The sequence below is a fragment of the Aspergillus luchuensis genome, chromosome 8, assembly GCF_016861625.1.
Source record: "Aspergillus luchuensis IFO 4308 DNA, chromosome 8, nearly complete sequence".
NCBI classification, from domain to species: domain Eukaryota; kingdom Fungi; phylum Ascomycota; class Eurotiomycetes; order Eurotiales; family Aspergillaceae; genus Aspergillus; species Aspergillus luchuensis.
Window position 1 is genome coordinate 102,456 of NC_054856.1, and position 18,913 is coordinate 121,368.

General features: G+C 50.7%; 9 protein-coding genes across 9 annotated transcripts; 5 read left to right on the top strand and 4 right to left on the bottom strand.

Annotated features, from left to right (window-relative positions):
- Positions 1 to 1,273: 1,273 nt before the first annotated feature.
- AKAW2_80030S (uncharacterized protein) lies at positions 1,274 to 1,516 on the top strand (the record flags this gene model as incomplete). The annotated part of the gene is made up of 1 exon (XM_041681005.1): positions 1,274 to 1,516. The coding sequence occupies one exon, from the start codon at positions 1,274 to 1,276 to the stop codon at positions 1,514 to 1,516; it is 243 nt and encodes an 80-aa protein (XP_041547991.1).
- Positions 1,517 to 1,760: 244 nt separating this feature from the next.
- AKAW2_80031A (uncharacterized protein) lies at positions 1,761 to 2,036 on the bottom strand (the record flags this gene model as incomplete). Its single annotated transcript, XM_041681006.1, has 2 exons — positions 1,761 to 1,881; positions 1,948 to 2,036. 2 exons carry the CDS (start codon positions 2,034 to 2,036, stop codon positions 1,761 to 1,763), a joined length of 210 nt encoding a protein of 69 aa, XP_041547992.1.
- Positions 2,037 to 2,083: 47 nt separating this feature from the next.
- Positions 2,084 to 2,404, bottom strand: AKAW2_80032A (uncharacterized protein; the record flags this gene model as incomplete). Its single annotated transcript, XM_041681007.1, has 1 exon — positions 2,084 to 2,404. The coding sequence occupies one exon, from the start codon at positions 2,402 to 2,404 to the stop codon at positions 2,084 to 2,086; it is 321 nt and encodes a 106-aa protein (XP_041547993.1).
- A 153-nt stretch (positions 2,405 to 2,557) lies between these two features.
- AKAW2_80033S (uncharacterized protein) lies at positions 2,558 to 3,154 on the top strand (the record flags this gene model as incomplete). The annotated part of the gene is made up of 2 exons (XM_041681008.1): positions 2,558 to 2,714; positions 2,769 to 3,154. The coding sequence occupies 2 exons, from the start codon at positions 2,558 to 2,560 to the stop codon at positions 3,152 to 3,154; spliced, it is 543 nt and encodes a 180-aa protein (XP_041547994.1).
- Positions 3,155 to 4,150: 996 nt separating this feature from the next.
- AKAW2_80035A (uncharacterized protein) lies at positions 4,151 to 4,401 on the bottom strand (the record flags this gene model as incomplete). The annotated part of the gene is made up of 2 exons (XM_041681009.1): positions 4,151 to 4,186; positions 4,261 to 4,401. 2 exons carry the CDS (start codon positions 4,399 to 4,401, stop codon positions 4,151 to 4,153), a joined length of 177 nt encoding a protein of 58 aa, XP_041547995.1.
- Positions 4,402 to 6,816: 2,415 nt separating this feature from the next.
- AKAW2_80034S (beta-glucosidase) lies at positions 6,817 to 8,856 on the top strand (the record flags this gene model as incomplete). Its single annotated transcript, XM_041681010.1, has 4 exons — positions 6,817 to 7,002; positions 7,055 to 7,301; positions 7,351 to 7,513; positions 7,563 to 8,856. 4 exons carry the CDS (start codon positions 6,817 to 6,819, stop codon positions 8,854 to 8,856), a joined length of 1,890 nt encoding a protein of 629 aa, XP_041547996.1.
- A 474-nt stretch (positions 8,857 to 9,330) lies between these two features.
- On the top strand, positions 9,331 to 10,992 carry AKAW2_80036S (flavin-containing monooxygenase; the record flags this gene model as incomplete). The annotated part of the gene is made up of 1 exon (XM_041681013.1): positions 9,331 to 10,992. One exon carries the CDS (start codon positions 9,331 to 9,333, stop codon positions 10,990 to 10,992), a length of 1,662 nt encoding a protein of 553 aa, XP_041547997.1.
- Positions 10,993 to 13,073: 2,081 nt separating this feature from the next.
- Positions 13,074 to 15,772, top strand: AKAW2_80037S (ferric reductase family protein; the record flags this gene model as incomplete). Its single annotated transcript, XM_041681014.1, has 7 exons — positions 13,074 to 13,505; positions 13,557 to 13,597; positions 13,648 to 13,968; positions 14,019 to 14,248; positions 14,301 to 14,353; positions 14,402 to 14,523; positions 14,575 to 15,772. The coding sequence occupies 7 exons, from the start codon at positions 13,074 to 13,076 to the stop codon at positions 15,770 to 15,772; spliced, it is 2,397 nt and encodes a 798-aa protein (XP_041547998.1).
- Positions 15,773 to 16,150: 378 nt separating this feature from the next.
- Positions 16,151 to 16,966, bottom strand: AKAW2_80038A (uncharacterized protein; the record flags this gene model as incomplete). Its single annotated transcript, XM_041681015.1, has 1 exon — positions 16,151 to 16,966. One exon carries the CDS (start codon positions 16,964 to 16,966, stop codon positions 16,151 to 16,153), a length of 816 nt encoding a protein of 271 aa, XP_041547999.1.
- Positions 16,967 to 18,913: the final 1,947 nt, after the last annotated feature.

Genomic DNA, 18,913 nt, shown 5'->3' on the forward strand with positions numbered 1-18,913 from the left:
CAAAAATATATATTGGGTAATGCTGCCAGTCAATGCTATTGAATGCAGACCAACTACTATAATACTACTGCATCATCGTCAAATGCAAACCGTAACAGAAACATCACTGACATTGATCTGCTACCTCCCGAGAATATAACAGATATTCTTAGTACTATAGTGTACAAGTTCAAAGTTCTCAGCCTTGCTAGAGTTGCTGGTACTGACTGACAGCCTACCTCAACCCGACTGGCACAACGGATGAAAGAAAGAGGTACAGAAAAATATCTCAGCTTTGAGTACAATACGATCCGCTTTCGAGATCAGCAAGATATACCGGTTTTCAGCATGCGATAGACGACTGGGCTACCCAAGGGCAAGTGCCAGGGCGACCAGTCTTCCTAGCCACCACGGATTGGATACCTAGCAGTGTAGGGAACGACAAGGACAGGGTTTACTTCTCAGCCCGGGCACCAAATTCGGTAAGGCTGCTCTTCTCGATGTTTCGCTGGGTTCTTGTTTTCAGAGAGATGTTAGTCATTCCATAGTGAGCCTTATGAACAATGTCCGACCTCTCATTTGCCGGGACGCGAGCAAATGCGCAATTACCTTATCGAAGCAAACTACACTATACGAGATAATAAATGGCAAAATTGGGGAATATACAGTTGTTGAAACCAGGCAACTGAGAGATGTGAGTGCCGACGACTAACTATGAGCTCGGACCCAATTAACTCGTCAAAGGCAATCTGGGGTAACGCCCAATACAAACCACGCAAGCTGGTGACCCAATCTGCCCGGCAAAAATGGCAGGCTCGTTGGGAAGAGATGATGGCATCCATCATGACTCCATGCCTGACTTGTGAGTGACGCCAAGTCGGGTTCCACCACAGTTGCAAACCACGCTGTTAATTGGCCGATCCGATGTTTGGCAGCATTACCTCATGGGGAAGTATTGCTGCGTTCGGCGAACAGCGAACAAGGCCAGATGGTCCGCCGCATCCAGTCCGTCAATTGTGAAGCATTGCCAATGAATACAAGACAACCTATTGGTTGCTCCCCGCAAACCTCCACCGAGCTCCAATGAATGATGCTCGTCCGGATTGACACCCCAGGTGCGGGGCGGCGTCTCCATCATTGCCGGCATCGAGGCGGCTCACGAGGATTAAGTATACCCACAATTCTATCTGGACCGGTTACTTACTTGAAAGCTCAGAAGGTATCCTTCTGCCGTGCAGCACGCATGTATCCTATTCTTAACAGTAGGAGCTCTCCCAATAGCACAAATCTTCCAATGACCAAGAAGGAACACCCCGAAGAACTCAACAAGAGTTCGGCAGTCCATGATGAACATGCCGACATCAATGCGCTTGCTCTTCTATCCTCGGAGGTGAAGTATGACGCCGGAAAGCTCAGGGACCTCATCCACAACCCCTACGCATTCGGTGCTGCGTTCTTGGCATCATTCGGTGGTTTTTCATTTGGCTACGGTAGGTCCTTCGTCCGCCTACACTACGTCCCAATTAACATGTTCTAGACCAGGGGGTCATATCGATTATTCTCGTCATGTCCCAATTCCGACAGCAATTCCCCGAAACGTCCCCCGATCATGCACACTACGGTTTCAATGTGGGACTTATGACTGGGATGCTGGAATTGGGGGCTTTCATCGGTTGCCTGTTCTTTCCTGCCGTCGCCGATCGGATATCTCGAAAATGGGGATTGACCGTAGCCACCTTTTTTTTCGTAATAGGAGCCACCATTCAAACAGCCGCGCAAAATTATGCTACAATCGTGGCTGGTCGATTTATTGGGGGGATTGGCGTCGGCACCTTGGCAATGGGTGCCCCATTGTATATATCCGAGATCTCCCCGCCTGCATGGCGTGGATCATTCTTGGTTCTGGAGGCAATCAGCATCGTCATCGGAGCAATTGTATCGTACTGGATCACTTATGGAACAAGGTACATTTGTACAACAAGTGTCGAACGTCTATTCCAGCGAAAGGCTGATGTGGTATAGATCCATTCCCAATGATTGGGCGTTCCGGCTCCCATTTCTCCTCCAGATGTTTCCGGCCTTCAATGTGGGCATAGGCATTCATCTATTTCCCTTCTCGCCCCGTTGGCTGGCAATGAGAGGTCGGGATCAGTACTCTCTCGGCTGTTTGGCCAAATTGCGCAGATGTTCTCCGCAAGAGGAGAAGGTGCAATTGGAATGGAAGGGAATTTTGTCGGAGGTCCGATTCCAGCAGGCGCTCCTCGAAAGGGACTATCCTGACCACGCTCGTCACCCGCTCCTTGTCGGCTTTAAACAGTGGGTCGATCTCTTTCGACAAAGATACCTCAGGAGGACTCTTGTTGCCTTGGCCATTCCGTTCTTTCAGCAGGTATGTGGCCCACTGATTGCGATTATACTTCCCCATGCCTTCAATTCCTGACCGTTATAGTTTTCGGGAATCAACGCTTTTGTGTATTATGCGCCCACATTCTTCGAAGCCCTGGGACAGAGCGACAATAATTCACTGATTCTCTCAGGAATGGTCAATATCTGTCAATTCGTCGGAGGCGTTCCGATTATGCTGTATCTGGATCGGGTGGGGCGGCGTAAACTGGCCATCTACGGTGGAATAGCCATGGCAATCCCGCATCTCGTAATGGCGGGGTTAATGAACCGATTCAGTAGCGACTGGGCTTCACATCAGGCAGTTGGGTGGTTCTGTGTGGCCCTGATTTGTAAGCTCTCGGCCTCGAAGGCTTCTGCGCAGTGACCACTGACACGGGTGACAGACCTATATGTGCTCTCCTACAGCATCTCGTACGGTCCATTGGCATGGGTCCTTCCTGCGGAGGTGTTTCCTAGCCCCAAACGTGCCAAGGGGGTTGGTGCCGCTACGGGGATGATTTGGTTGGCCAACTTCATTATAGGGGTTGTCGTGCCGGAGATGCTCCTTAAGCTCGGATGGGGGACGTATCTCTTCTTTGGAATTTTCTGTGTGGCTGCCGCCGTATTTTCATTCTTCTTGGTTCCAGAGACATCGAACAAGTCGTTAGAGCAAGTTGCCGCGGGATTCGGTGACGAACTCATTGATGAGGAGCGGAACCTGCAAAGCCGCATTTCCGGCGAGGTGTGGCATGGCTATGGCAGTCATGCGGAGAAGGAAGCGCGGGTGTGAGTGGGGTTACTTCGCTGGATGGTGGTCGGGGCCAATGTTTGCGAGAGCGAGTCGTCCCAGCGAACAAGGCACCCCTTTAAAAAAAGCGGATATTGTCCATTGTAGTCCTATCCCCACCTTTTGATCATAAGAGCACAATGGCATCATTAAGAAGTGAGAGAAGCACTAAGAAGGGGTGATATCACCGCGTGCATCCGACCAGGTTTTCCTATCCCTGCAAATTGTGGAGAGGGACAAGGAGGGGAGGACAAAACACATGGAGACCCACTGCTTATGGAGGCATGAGTAACATCCCTTCATGCCGTCCCCCGCATCCCCGCAATAATATGTTTACCACCCAGGTCACTGCAGGGCACCGTCAATCTTCTCCATTAGTAGTAGATTGGGCAGCGCTGGTGGGTCCGGGGATGCCCCGGATTTCGATGACGGCAGGAGGGGTGTCGGGGTTGTCCCACATGGTAATGAGAGAAGACATGGGGGTATCAGCCATGGTGCGGAATACTTGGTAGCATTTCTAAGCAAGAGAGGATGGAACCTGAAAGAAAGAAAGAAAGAAAGAAAGAAAGAAAGAAGAAAGTGGACGAGGAAGGACAAGAACAAGAATGTCTGCCATGACCGCCACACTATTCCCTTTCGGGACTCGCACGCGATGGAACAGCCTGAAGTGACACTCTTTCCCGCTGCCTCATCTCCTCCCTATACCTCAGGCGTAGTGGAGCGGCAGTATCGCTATCGTAACCAAGGGGTTGACGGATAGAGAGGCGTAACAGAAAGTAAGGTACTAATAGTAGTAGTATAGGGTTCTTCAAAGAATTACCGCGTCTATGTAATTGAATACACATTATGACGTCGCATTCACTGTACAGCTTTTTTCTTTTGCTTGCTCCTTCTTTCTTTTGCCTCCTACTACTCCATCTCCGCCCCTAACAACACAATTTTAGCCCGTCGACCATCTTTACCGTCACCATCACCATCACCATGTCAGTCAACACCGCTTCAGTAGAACCATCCTTCGGTTGCCGCCTTACTGGCCTGGGCACGGTAAATTGATAGTTCGCCTTCTTTTCGAACTTCTCACAATACCTCCATCCGAAGTGGAAACTCACCTTGTTACCGACCCTGAGACTGTTGAAAAGACCCTCCGTGAATCCGACAGGCTGAGCCATCTCATCCGACATGGAGCAGTTCCAGTGTTCCCTGTTAACGTTGGCATGTCTAATCGTCGCCCTCCTGAAGATACCGACCATATTGATGGGCTTCCCACACTCTCATTCCTATCATCCTTATGAACCCGTTTCAAACCGCCTATCGTTTACAACACACTCTATTTCTACCACGAGATTTCGCACAGAATTGCCCGAACCTACTGTTATCAGCCAGCAAGACCAACACCGGGCGTCCGGTATGGGTATCTTCCATCCGAATCGAGAGACTTCAGAAGAGGTGACATGTTCAAACACGGTACTTCCCCGGGCAAGCGTTAGTGAGCTATGCAGCCGAGTTGTGCCAACTCAATTACTTCTACCACCGGCAGAATCATCCACCTCACCGCGTTACAATCCCTATAGATCTGCAAACGCAGTTTTCTCGATCTGTAATACGGACACCGCACATCACAGAACCTGTCATCGAATTTACAACGAATGCCATCATAATAACAAAAAGAGGATTCGTTGAGTACACCGGACCGGAAGGAATATCATCGCTATACCAAGATGTGGATGTTTCCTGGCTCCGTTGTATGCAGCTGGACCCGGGAAAATATGGTGTCGTGTTCCTCTAAATGAGTCATCGGATGATGGACAGTAGCTTAGCTTAACTTTACCTACCTCGTTCTATTTGTAATAGGTCCTGGAACCTTTTCTCAGGCGGTTTAACTGCTTATTTCTTCTGTCCCTGATTCGCACTTTTATAAAACGAGTATGGGTTATACAATCACAATCATGAATACTAGTATCCAGCATGGATAGACCTCCTCGCTTCTTCCTGCAATCACATAATCATGATACAAGCCTTCATAGAGAGCTCATTGGGAAACGGTGCTGCGGTTGTTCATCTGACGCACTGGTTTTCTGAAATATCATCATCTACCCCTTAATGGGCACACAACATTGTTTTTCTTTTAAACCCTCTACATCCGCACTGATGATGTGTGACTCTTCTTGACTACCCCGCTCGGTCACCTTCCAACCCGGTCTAGGCGGGTGATGCCTCAAACGGACTTGATTCCATCACACACCATCCGATGTCACGCCCTCGTCTCGGGGTGCTTCATCCTCCACTCATCTCTACGTTTTTTTTCTACACAAGTGCCGAGTTCCTGGGCCGATGATAGAGTGGGAGCACTTTCAATGCTTCGGTGCGGCATGAACCGTCATTTTTAGTCCAGCGACCCGATGAGTAGGGCTCGTCGACTATCTTCCGGGGCCCGATCGCATATAATAAGCGTTGAACCTAAATTGTGATGCCCAGCAGCTGATTGGCTCTTCGTAGGAACAACAGGAGACCAAGCACACTCGGACCTACCAGGCCTCATGGATGACGCCATGCCATATTCCTGCGGTCAGACGACCGGAAAGTATAATAGCCTAAGTGCCTAAGCCAAGCCGGATGTTGTATGGAGAAAGAGAAATCTTGATTCGCCTCATCCACGCGCAGCTCTGCACAGTACCCTAGCCGAGGCATGTTCTTACCTTATATGACGACTCATATCCTGCATTTCCCCGGATTTCCTCCACTGCAGGTGGAGACTTGCTAGACATTGTGGGACTCCGACAGCGGCATTTCTATCCCTCTACGCTGCCGGAAGTGGAGGAGAAGCGACGGCTCGCCTAATGTTACCCCGAAAAGGCCTCTATACTCCTCCTTTTCCCATTTGCGCCTCGCATGACATGGTCTAATCACACACCATTTGTATCCGTTTCCCGATGTTTATCCGCTAGTCTGGAAATCCCGCAAGTACGGGCACCGCAACTACACATTCACACTGGTACATTCAATGTCACCCATGCAAATGTGAGGGGAAAGTGGCATTTAAATACCACCATGTGGCCAGCGTGCAACATGACCTGGCAGCAGTCAAGACAGCATCGCCAAAATGCACAGCATCAGTGCACTTCTCAGCTTGCTTGGGAGTCTCGCGCTCTCCAGCGCTGCTCCGTCACAGAACATCACTAGCGACACTTACTTCTATGGACAGTCTCCCGCAGTCTATCCGTCTCGTACGTCGTGTTTCCCCTTTCCAGGCACAGCCTTCACTAACGCCTGGCCAAAGCCGAGGGAACGGGTACTGGGTCGTGGGCTTCCGCCTATGAGAAGGCTAAGGCCTTCGTCGCTCAATTGACGGGCGACGAAAAGGTCAACCTCACGGCAGGAGTAAGCTCCAAGACTGGCTGCTCAGGCTTTATTGCTGAGATCCCGCGCCTCAACTTTCCCGGTCTCTGTGTCAGCGATGCAAGCAATGGCCTGGTACGTATGGCCTTCATGCATGACAGGATATGTCTAATTTTTCGCAGAGGGGAACAGACTATGTCAACGGTTGGTCTAGCGGTATTCACGTCGGTGCCAGGTAACCTTTATGTCAACGAACGTCTCTACTGTTTCTAAAGCTAACATACTGATACAGTTGGAATCGAACCCTTGCCCGAGACCGGGCCAAGTACATGGGGCAAGAGTTTCACCGAAAAGGAGTGAACCTTCTTCTCGGTCCTGTTGTTGGCCCTCTTGGTCGGGTGGCAGAGGGCGGCCGCAACTGGGAAGGGTTTTCGAATGACCCCTACCTCACCGGAGCACTTGTATACGAAACAGTGCAGGGGGTACAGTCCTCTGGTGTTGGTGTCTCAACGAAGGTGAGAACTAGTCATTAATTGAGCGCCCACAGTATGGCTTATGGTTCAATAGCATTACATCGGCAACGAGCAAGAGACAAACCGAAACCCGGGAACGGTTAATGGTGTTGACGTGGCTGCCGTCTCGTCTAATATCGATGACAAGACCATCCACGAGCTCTACTTGTGGCCTTTTCAGGATGCCGTCCTGGCGGGAAGTGTTGCCATTATGTGCTCATATGAGCGGATCAACAACTCTTACGCTTGCCAGAACAGCAAGACACTTAACGGACTACTGAAGACAGAGTTGGGTTTCCAAGGTGAGACTCTCCAACACGGCCTCTACACAACGGTCTCTGAATATCCTAGGTTACGTGATTACCGACTGGGGAGCCCAGCATGGTGGAATTGCCTCAGCCAATGCTGGTTTGGACATGGTAATGCCTGAAACGACGCTCTGGGGGTCCAACCTCACCACCGCTATTTCCAATGGCACGATGGAGGCATCAAGACTGGACGATATGGCGACTAGGTGAGCTTCGCAGCTTACTTTTCCAGTACGGCTAAGCTAATCGAATCAGGATTATCGCAACGTGGTATCAGTTGAACCAGGATACGGACTTTCCCACTCCCGGCGTTGGTATGCCAGCAACCGCCCAGTCGGAGCACCAGGCTGTTGTTGGAACGAGTCCCGACGAGAAGAGCACGCTTTTGGAGAGCGCAATTGAGGGGCACGTCTTGGTGAAGAATACCAAAAATGCTCTCCCTCTTCAAACCCCCAAGCTAGTGTCTGTCTTTGGCTATGATGCCAAGGTCATTGATTCTTTCGACCTTGCTTCTACTGTTTTGGGTGATAATGCTCTCTTCCAAAATTACACTCTTTGGGTGGGTGGTGGCTCAGGATCGAACTCACCGGCATATGTCATTGCGCCACTCAATGCCATTCAACAGCAGGCCTACGAGGACGGCACATCCGTGCTGTGGGACGTCAGTGCTCAAGATCCAGAGGTGGATCCCACCTCTGAGGCATGCCTTGTCTTCATCAACAGCTATGCCACGGAAGGATATGACCGCCCCGCATTGACGGACGACTACAGCGACACCCTGGTCACGAATGTAGCAAGCAAGTGCAACAACACCATTGTCGTCGTCCACAATGCTGGTATTCGCTTGGTGTATAACTGGATTGATCATGAGAATGTCACTGCCGTCGTCCTGGCACACCTGCCAGGTCAGGACACCGGCCATGCCTTGGTAGACATTCTCTACGGGCGGGCCAACCCCTCGGGCAAGCTTCCATACACCATCGCCAAGCAAGCCTCGGATTATGGCTCCTTGCTGCATCCATCGGAACCACAGACGCCGTATGGCCTATTCCCCCAGTCAGACTTCTCCGAGGGAGTTTATATCGACTACCGAGCATTTGACAAGGATAACATCACCCCGCAATTCGAGTTCGGGTTTGGCCTTTCGTACACCACCTTTGATTACTCGGGGCTGAGCATCGAAAAGACCAACGAGACGACCTCCGAGTATCTACCGTCGGCCGCTATTCAAGAAGGAGGAAACCCTCGCCTGTGGGATGAGTTGGTCACAGTTACGGCCGAGGTGCAGAACAGTGGATCGGTTGACGGGGCGGAGGTGGCCCAGCTGTATGTGGGGATACCCAATGGGCCAGTCCGTCAGCTGCGTGGGTTCGACAAGGTGCTTCTCTCCGCGGGCGAGACAGCCCAGGTGAACTTCTCGCTGAATCGGCGCGACTTGAGCACTTGGAACGTGGAAGCGCAGCAGTGGCAGCTGCAGTCGGGCACGTATCAAGTGTACGTGGGACGGTCGAGCCGTGATTTGCCATTGACGGGGGAGTTTTCTATCTAAGATAACCACGATGATCATGATTGAATGTTAGCATAAATGTGAGCAGCCCGCTCGGGCGACCTAAAAACTGCCGCTTATGTGTCTTCTGTCTCGGGCGAAGCTTGCCTCAAATGATCAAGCAGAGTTTCCGGGTCATTTATCTGTAGCACATTGTCTCGGCGTACCACGAGCACTGGTAAACCAAGGGATGTCATCCAAATGCCCTCTTGATGCCCTGATAAACGCCACAAGAACCCCCCTGCCGTAAGTGTAACGTCGCGCGCATCCCGGAGCGGGGTTATCACCAGTAGAAAGTGCAGCGACTAGCCAGGGTCAGCATGCCGGCATGAATACGAATGGTTGAGGTTCTTCTCCCCGACTGCTGCGGGGTTCTAGCCCGGAGGTTCATGGTTGCCCTGCTGACCCTATTTATAAATCCCTTTTCCCCTCTTTTTTCAAGACCATGAGGAGATATCTCTATTATGCATCGCAACAATGCCTTCTGACGCCCACCAGGACCCAACCGCTGTAGGCCCCGAAAGCCCTAATGGCAACAGCCTGTCATTAGATGTCCTCATTGTAGGAGCCGGATTCAGCGGCATCTACTGTCTACATGAATTGAGAAAGCTGGGACTCAAGACTGTCATCTTCGACGCTGCCCCAGATCTCGGAGGCACATGGCAGTGGAATCGCTACCCCGGGGCTCGCGTGGACTCTGAAGTCCCCGAGTATCAATTTTCTATCCCAGAAACATGGGTTAATTGGACCTGGTCCACCAACTATCCCGCCTACGACGAGATACGCCGGTATTTCGAGCACGTGGAGACCGTTCTCAACATCAAAAAGGACTGCACTTTCAATACGGTCGTAGTATCGGCAGAATTCAATCCCAAAACTGGACGATGGAATATCATCACAGCCGATGGTCGTCACGCATCCGCAAAATACTTCATTGTCGCGACCGGTTTTGCCGCCAAGCGACACGTCCCTGAATGGCCAGGCATGGACTCCTTCCGTGGAGACATCCACCACTCTGCCTCCTGGCCTGAGAACGGAGTTGACTTCCAAGGCAAGCGATGCGCCGTGATTGGCACCGGCGCGTCCGGCGTCCAACTGACTCAGGCCCTGGGCCCCGTCGCCAGCTCCCTCAAGGTGTTCCAGCGCACACCCAACCTTGCCATCCCGATGCGCAAGCGACCTCTCACCGTCGAAGAGCAAGAGCGCCTGAAGCCCCTGTACCCGGAGTTATTCCGACTACGGGAAACATCATTCGGCGGCTTCACCTACGACTTCATCGAGCGAGGAGTCTTCGACGAGAACGAGAAAGAACGCGAAGCATTCCTCGAGGGCCTCTGGGAGAAAGGCGGGTTCCGATACTGGGTCGGCTCCTACGGTGACTATCTCTTCGATGCCAAAGCCAGCAGGGTGATCTATGACTTCTGGGCACGTAAAGTGCGCGCGCGTATCGAGGACCCAGTTAAACGCGACCTGCTGGCCCCGTTAGAGCCACCACATCCGTGGGGTGTCAAGCGACCGAGCCTGGAACTGGACTACTATGACCAATTCAATCGTCCGAATGTGGATATTGTTGACGTGCGCAACAACCCCATTGATTCGTTCACCGAAAAGGGTATCCGTATGGCCGATGGTACGGAGTATGAGTTCGACGTGATTTGTGTCGCGACCGGGTTTGATGTCTCCACTGGCAGACTCACCAATTTGGGTCTGCGCAGTACACAGGGCACGTATCTGAAAGATGAATGGGCCGCGACAGTACATACGTACCTCGGACTCGCTATTCACGGGTACCCAAACCTCTTCTTTACGTATGGACCGCAAGCAACAACGGCATTATCTAATGGACCTACCACGATTGAGCTCCAAGGGAGATGGATCATTGATGCGATTCGGACGATGGAGCGGAAGGGGATTAAATCAGTAGAGCCGACTTTATCGGCTATGCATAGCTGGAAGCACCGGATTGAGGAGCTGTCGAATCTGACGTTGCTGCCTACGACGCGGTCGACGTATATGGGAGGAACGTTTCCGGGGAAGCCGTTTGAGCAGTTGAATTATACAGGTGGGATTCCGATGTACAAGGGGGAGATTAGAAGGGCGTTGCCGGGTTTTGAGGGGTTTAAGGTTGTGATGCAATAGTTTTAGTGTGGTAGCATTGAGGAGGTGTAGAGATGTAGATGAATGAAGATGGCCAGTCAAATGGTTTATGGTGGTCGTATTGAATTGTAAATGCAGCTTCCGGATTTCCATGGGACTTGTAGTATCATTATGTGAATGTGATCATTCCTACTTTAGTATTAAACCTTCTGGGTGACTATCTGTCATCAATCAACGGTCATCATCTTCACTGTCATGGCTTTCTATAAAAGGCCATCATCTTTCGGAAATCTGCTTTTTACCATATTCCCCAGTCTCTGATACCTTTCAAGGCAGGATGTACAAAGAGACTTCAGATATTGTTGAACCTGTTGCTCCTCGAAAAAAATAATACAAAGGCATCGCTAAAGAGATCCCCATAATGCTTCGAAGAGTCACCTTAGTCCGCGGTTTAGAACAACAGACTAGACGACCAAGTTCCAGCTATGCAGCGGAGACCGTTGGCAGATGTATAGTCCTAATTGAAAGCGCCTAATTATATCAGATCCACGGCTTTCAATTAATATAGGAGAGGTATAAATTGGGTTTGAGACTATCCTCAAACAGACTATATAGCATTGCACTATCTTGCACCTATACCCTCCACAGTATCAGCAACACCAGTGAAGCTGTCAGTAGCTATGCTTCAGCAAGACAATATAGGCTGCTTCGGCGTGGTTTCATCACTTGCTACGCGATTCGTCATTCTTAAAGATCTATAATACCTCGAAAGCGAAGCCTAGATAGGACATACAGGCTTCTTATTTTCCTACCGGTTGACTCCAATATGTCCAATTTTGAGCGGGATGAGCAACAAGGGCCAGCATGGGAGCTTGCGCCGCTAAGAGACCCCAAACAAGGCTAGTTTTTTCCGTGATCCGGAACTCTTCAGCTTCCTTGGCCAACTCAGGGCGGACGCCCGGGTGCTCTTGTTGGTGATTACAAGCAGTTATCACCTCCAGTTTTTATTTATCCTGGTGAGGTGGCGTGGGCCAAGTCAGCCTTTGAGCGTCTGGTGGACAAGAACTACCACCAGCCATTTCTGGATGTAGTCTATATATCCTGTCGCCTTATATACCAGCAGACCTCAAAGACTATTATCAAAGCAAAGTTTAATCTTTCAAGAATGAGCCTACCAGTACTGTTAAGATAGGCCAGCAGAAGCCTCCGCTGGGAAGGAGCCGAATATCTGGTCAGCACCGCCGAGATGATGATGCAAACGACAACATCCTGAAGACCCTGCCGGTATTGAAGTCATTCAGAGAGCGCCAAGGCAGGCTAAAGAGGGTCATGAATTTTCCCGGGTGGTCTTGCCTTGGTAGTAGCTCGTTTATCTCATGTGTTGCCTGCTTCCCATAGGCGCACTTGCGACGTCGCGCGCTACATGATTCACGCTGCGCTTTAAGGCTAGCATTTGCTTCAATCCACATTCGTAGTTGATTTAGCCTACCCTTCGTTTTGCGCTACATTTTTGACACAGCCTGGGATACGCTTGATAATGTCGTTTGAATCATATACAAATATAATCAACGTCATATATTCTCTGATATAGCCTAATAGCATCATGTAGTGGGGAACAGTCATCCAACTTTTGCCGTTGTATTTGAACAGACTCCCAATTATTTCTACTGTATCGCGTGTTCCAGCCTGAGGCAGAAGGGATGCTGTCTGGATGTAATGTAGCGAATCACAGCTCGGGCGCTATCAGATGGTGCGATCAGATTAGATAGGCCCCATCCCGATGATCACGAGGTCCCTGGCTTCAACTGTGTTCATGTATGTCCGAATGTCCCGTTCGGGAGTATTCCTCCGAGTTCATTTCGAGGTTCCGTGTAGATATTCGTTATCACAATTGAACATTGAGACTATGCTTCGCTAGTCAAGGCCCCGGGCTTTGCACCTGTACCATACATTCCATCTCTCAGGACCACGTGGGTCTCAGACTTCGCCCCCGGCCGGACTCGGTCGGAGGGTACGGGCGACTCGGTCACGCCCCACTCGCACTCAGCCATCTCCGAGCTTCGTGACTCTGCTTGTCTTTCCCCTCTTCAATCATCACTCACTCCATCTGGATCCTCGATGCCATGCTGTCCACCAGCTGGCTTCTCCTCCTGGTATACTTGGGGCTGGCCTGCGCTGGTCGGCCGCCAACCGACGAGGGATGCGTGACAGCAGTGTACACCGCCCTGGGTTATCTCTCTTTTTCCGGCGACCCGACCCAAGGAGCCTGGGAGGCGCGCTGTCAGAACCGGCTGAAAGTGACTTCCACGTATGCCTCGGCGGATGTTTACTGTACGGAGGAGGAGCAAGTCGCGGGGTTCGCTCAGTTGCAACGCTACTGCCTGGAATATGGCAAGGTTGAGTTGATGCCTCGAGAGCAGGTGGCCGAGAATCTTACCCACGATGCGCTCAGTCGCATGCCTGTCATTGAATATGGGCAGATTCCAAAGTCGCAGCGCATCCCTACTGCAGTCCTCATCTCTCCGACCTTCTATCGTCGGACCTTTGACACGATTGTATGTTCTTAGTGATGATTACAACCACTCTTCTAACCATCATATGCGCAGGATACTTGGCAATTCGAGGTTTGGTCGCACAATGTATTCGGGTAAGAGAGCAATGCTCCGTCCTGCGCAACAGTGATACTGACCGAAATAGCTTATTAGGATATGCATTTTGGGCCCTCGTTCTCGCTGTTGGCATCTTCCATCGTCTCGTGCGACACATCTTCCACGCGCTAGACATTCGGGCAGGGCAGTGGGCGCGATCCCGTGTGAGATGGCTATGGATACCGCTAGATGGGACGTATCACTGGTTGCAAACTCATCTAGTGGTACCGGCTCCATTGCCATCGTCACGGCGGAAGCTGCTTTGGTGGACGTTTCCTACACGCATTGAAGCAGTGACCGTTTTGTTGTTCTGGGTGTTGAGCGTCGTCGTCTGCACATTGGAGTACCGGCCAGTCGAGGGAAATCTCTAGTACGTTCATCAATTTATGTACACAATCAAGCATAACTGACGGTATCCAGTTGGCCCTCCATACCAGATCAGATTATGCGCTATGCCGCTGACCGAACCGGTGTCTTGTCTTTCGCCAATCTCCCGCTAGTGTGGCTCTTTGCCGGACGCAACAATATCTTCATTTGGGCGACAGGATGGAGCTTTGGGACGTTCAACTTGTTTCATCGACATGTTGCATGGATTGCTACTGTCCAGGCTGTCGCACATACTCTCATCTACCTTGTCATCATGTACCAAAGTATGCTTCTCACATCGATATGGTCTCGGGCATATTACTGACAACATTACAGAAGGCAACGTGATCAGGAAGCTTCACAAGCCGTATCTAATCTGGGGAACACTGGTAAGGCTTCACCCAAACCACTGTTTGTTCAAGACTAACGATTTGTAGGCAACCGTCGTAATGGTCGCTATTCTTCCCTTAGCCGTACAATGGTTCCGCCACCGGGTATATGAGACATTCCTACTGCTACACATCCTCTGTTCCATTGCTGTTCTATTCGGTTGCTTCTAGTCAGTCCCCCCTTACCTTTGCTCATCAACATTCACTAACCACCGTCCTAGCCACACAATTATCTTCGAAGGCCACGACTACTGGAACTACCTTTGGCCAGCAGTAGCCATCTGGATCGTCGACCGATCCCTGCGCCTAATCCGCCTCATCTACTGCAACATTCATGTGCGAGCCAACGCCGGAAAAGGCGTCCAGTACACGCGCAGCACAGCAACCTACGACCCATCATCCGACGTCATTCGTCTAGAAGTGACACCGGGATCAGCTCACATCCGCCCCTCTCCGGGAGACTTCTACTACCTCTATCAGCCCTTCCGACTAACAGGTTGGGAAAGCCACCCATTCACCCTCGGCGCATGGTCCTACGACACCCACAACCGCAAATCCGCCTCAACAAAAGACAACGAAGTAGACATAGACGTCACTCAAGTGCCCCTCCTCTCCGACCCATTCTCACCAGGCACAGCCACCCCCGACGAAACACAACTGAAGCACCCCCAAAAGCACAGTCACAACCGCCATGTCCAGCAGCAAATCCCCAAATTCATCTTCTGGATTCGTCCGTACGACGGCTGGACCCGCTCCCTTCGCCAGCAATGCATTAACTCCCCCAATTTAACCACCACCACAACCATCCTCCTCGAAGGGCCGTACGGCAACCACTTTCCACTGTGGAGCTACGAATCCGTCCTACTAATAGCGGGAGGAACGGGCATAGCAGCCGCGGTGCCGTATATCCAGGACCATGTTGTACGGTCATCTACCGAGTCAGAGCAGATCCTTTCTTCGAGTAGAAAGGACGGCAACACGACACAGACGAAGGATATGCGTCTAATCTGGGTAACCCGCCAAGAAGCATTCGCGCAGCAGGTCGCAGGGAGAGAATTAGTGCCTGCGTTAGCGAGGGATGATTTCCGGGCGGAGTTTTATTGCACTTCGTCTTCAACTCCCGCTCCCCCCAGATCGGTCGGTCACGACGACGACGACGACGGAAGTGATACAGATACAGACCGGCGAAGTAGCCGCGACCATCTTTGGAAGGGAGGATCTGGAAACATAAATTTCCTTCCCGGTCGGCCCAATCTGGAATCACTCGTCCTTGACCACGCGCACGAAGCCCAGCTCAGTGAATCATCTGCTGTGGTACTGGTATGTGGGCCTTCCGCGTTGGCGGATGAAGCGCGTGCGGCGGTGCATTTGGCTATGAGACGGGGATATAGGCGGATACGGTATGTGGAGAGTTGGTAGGCTACTGTTCAGGATGAGGTTACGAGGTTATGAATGTTGTTGATATATTTCATTGCAATGGAGTGCAAATGTACATAGTTATGGGCTCGTATATCCACAACATGGCGTTCATAGACTGAGTTTCAACTGATGGCTCAACTGTCCATCTATGACATGTATCTCGGACTCTAGATTCAGGAAAGCACATGCTATGATTTCTACTGGGCTGTTGATACATGTCGGATGGTATGCTACAGCCGAATCACCATAAAATAATTACATTCTCATTGCACATCATTCTCATACTACTTGCTTTAACCCATGACTGAACAATAACCCAAACCCACATTCACTAAAAACCCACAATACACCCAACTCATAAACAAACAGACAGCATCCCTACCAACAAGTCAACGTCACCTTCTCATCCACCCACCGCTCCCCACCCCCAACCACCACCTCCCGAAACACCCATTCGCCGACATCCGCCCTCGGAATCGTCCATCCCACTACAGGCTTCTCCCTCTCCGTGCCCACACGAACCTTCTCAACCCCATACCCAGACCCCAGCATATGATCCCCGGTCAACAAACTCCCCGGCCTGACGATCACCACTCCCCGAAGCAACTCCCTCGCCTCCCTCTCGGCCAACATCTCCTCCATCGCCCACTTATCCGCATGCGGCACATGCAGCAACCCATGATACACCCGGCGCAACAGGAAGGGCACATCCATTTGCTTCTGGCTCGGATCGACGCCCATACCAGAGAGAACGGTGAGGAGCGGCCGATTTGTCAGGTTCGAATGGAGTAGGAACTCCGGGTATGTGCTGTAGATATCCCGCAGGGCTGTGAGCAGCGCCCGTGTCGCTTCTTCGCAAATATGCGGCTGGTCAAATTCGAATGCCCAGCCACGAAGGTGCCCAGTGGCACCGGTGCCGGAGATGATATGGGAGACTAGGGTTGGAGTAGAAGAGGATGGATGTAGGAGAATTGTGTTCTTCACGGCCTCTGGGTCGGTCGCATCGCCGGTTATTATACGGAGTCGGGAGTCCAGAGTCTCTTGGTTTATGTTTTGAGTGCGGAGGAGGGCTATAAGCTTGGATGGAGTGCGGGCTAGTGCGATGGCGTGGTAGCCATTCTGTAGGGTGTGGGCGAGGCAGGCGTTGATGCAGCCGCCTGTGGCGCCGAGGAAGACGATGGTTGGTTTGGACATTGTGTGTTTGTCTGTGTGTGCGGAATGGAGGATAATGGGAGAAAATTAGTGATTGAATTAATGGTTAAGGATGGAGAATGGAGGTTTCGAAATGTTGACAAGGTCAGTCGGTGGTGGGTTTATATCTGCGGCGAAGGATCAGAAAGTCTCCGTTGCCAGACGGAACTGAAGGAAGAAGATGTGCTGGGACCATTATTATCCCGCAGAGGGATCGATGACCGTGGTTGAAACCATCCACTTGTGAAGCAGCACGTTGGTTTTTGAGAGGTAGTGGTGTGTTTGCTGTGATGGGCCGATACAACGCTTCTGCTACCTGTGTGTTATGCGTTTCATGATACTTAGGTAGGGTTCGGCGGTGCTTGTGAAGCCTTCTTGGTCCACCAACATAGGTGTCAAACACGTGTATACCTTCCTAGAAATATTTCTGTCGTGCTTATTAACTTGTAACTCTACGACTGGTGAAAAATGTATTTGACAAATTCAATGTGTGTCAATGTATCCCCTCACGGCCGTAATATTTGCGGATACTTTTGCTTTGAGGTCATGCTTGGTCATGATTCGGAGGTATATTTTCGAAGTGTAGTTGCTCATTCTATTAGATGTGGTACTTGCATGTTTCCATTGGTTATGCAACGATATATTTCAAATGAGTCTCCGACGGCAGCCGACAGACATCACCGTCGTAGTATGACTGGAACTAATCCGTTGAGATGTGAGCGTCCATCTCCCCGGAGTACTACGCAACCCTAGATAATGTGACCATAGGCATCACTAGCAGAGATAGCCCTCACAGCCAGCAGACCACCCGAGCCGGAAACCAGGCAGCTAGTTACATGGATGCCTATTTAACTAAGAAGTGCCGCCGGAACCAGTGACTTTCAGCTGCGTATAGCTCCTTTACACTGCTAATTGTGTACTCCGTGTAGTGTCGCTAGTCGGCAAAGTGGAGATGATGTATGCAGTCTGCTGGCTTTGTTGATGCACCCAAAGTGCTAGTTAGTCGATCTCAAAGATCTATCTGCATTGTTGAGGAAATGATAGTCACCAGGTGGTCAGTGCTTGCTGTTGAGACAAACATCTTTCTCCATGTTGCGGACTATCTTGTGACTGACTTGCGGACCCACAAATGAACACTATTCTTGAATGAACCCCTGTTCTAAAGCTTTAACTTGCTTCCTTAAATTTAGATATGATAGTTCTCAAAAGAATCCAGGAAAGTTTGTCTTGATTCTCTCTCTCTTCGTGGTGCTACCGGGCAGGTGCTAGAGATAGATATTCGACTCAATGAACTGCCACGAACACTGATGTATTAATCCGACGAGCATACTTTGATCGCAAATATCCCGGAAAATAGCTAGGGTAATTTGTTATTGATCCGAGGGCTCATTCCTGAACAACTGACTCGAGTTTGCCTTCCAGACAGTCTTTTTGGGCGATTTTCTATGATATCAGACCTATCCGGTGGGTCACACATGAGATGTCACGAACTCATATGTCTTCCGTCCACAAATTGCATGAGGTTCGGAACGACATCTGCTGCAAGTGATATGTCATGTATATCCCCTGAATATCATGCATCTCTGTGGGGATTTGCCCGAACCCAGCTCACTAATTCCGAAATGTATGCAGAGGTTGCATAAGCGATTCATGCAGGAGTAACTACGTTGGCGAGGACTTCGCTACACATATTCTGGATGTCACTTGAATAGTCCTTGATGATCTCTCTTCCGAGAGACCTTCAGCGCTGTAAAATGCGCACTGCCACCACCAAGACTATCCTCATGCAAGGAGTTAACTGATTTCTAGACAAGAGTGTCTTGAACCCTAATCGGCGGTTGAAAGCTTCATCATCGCAGAGGTTTTCAGATGGCCGTGATATTCCATAAAGACCAAAGGGCATCCAGGTGCAGTCCAACAACTATAAGAAGGCATCTCGCGGCCATCCTT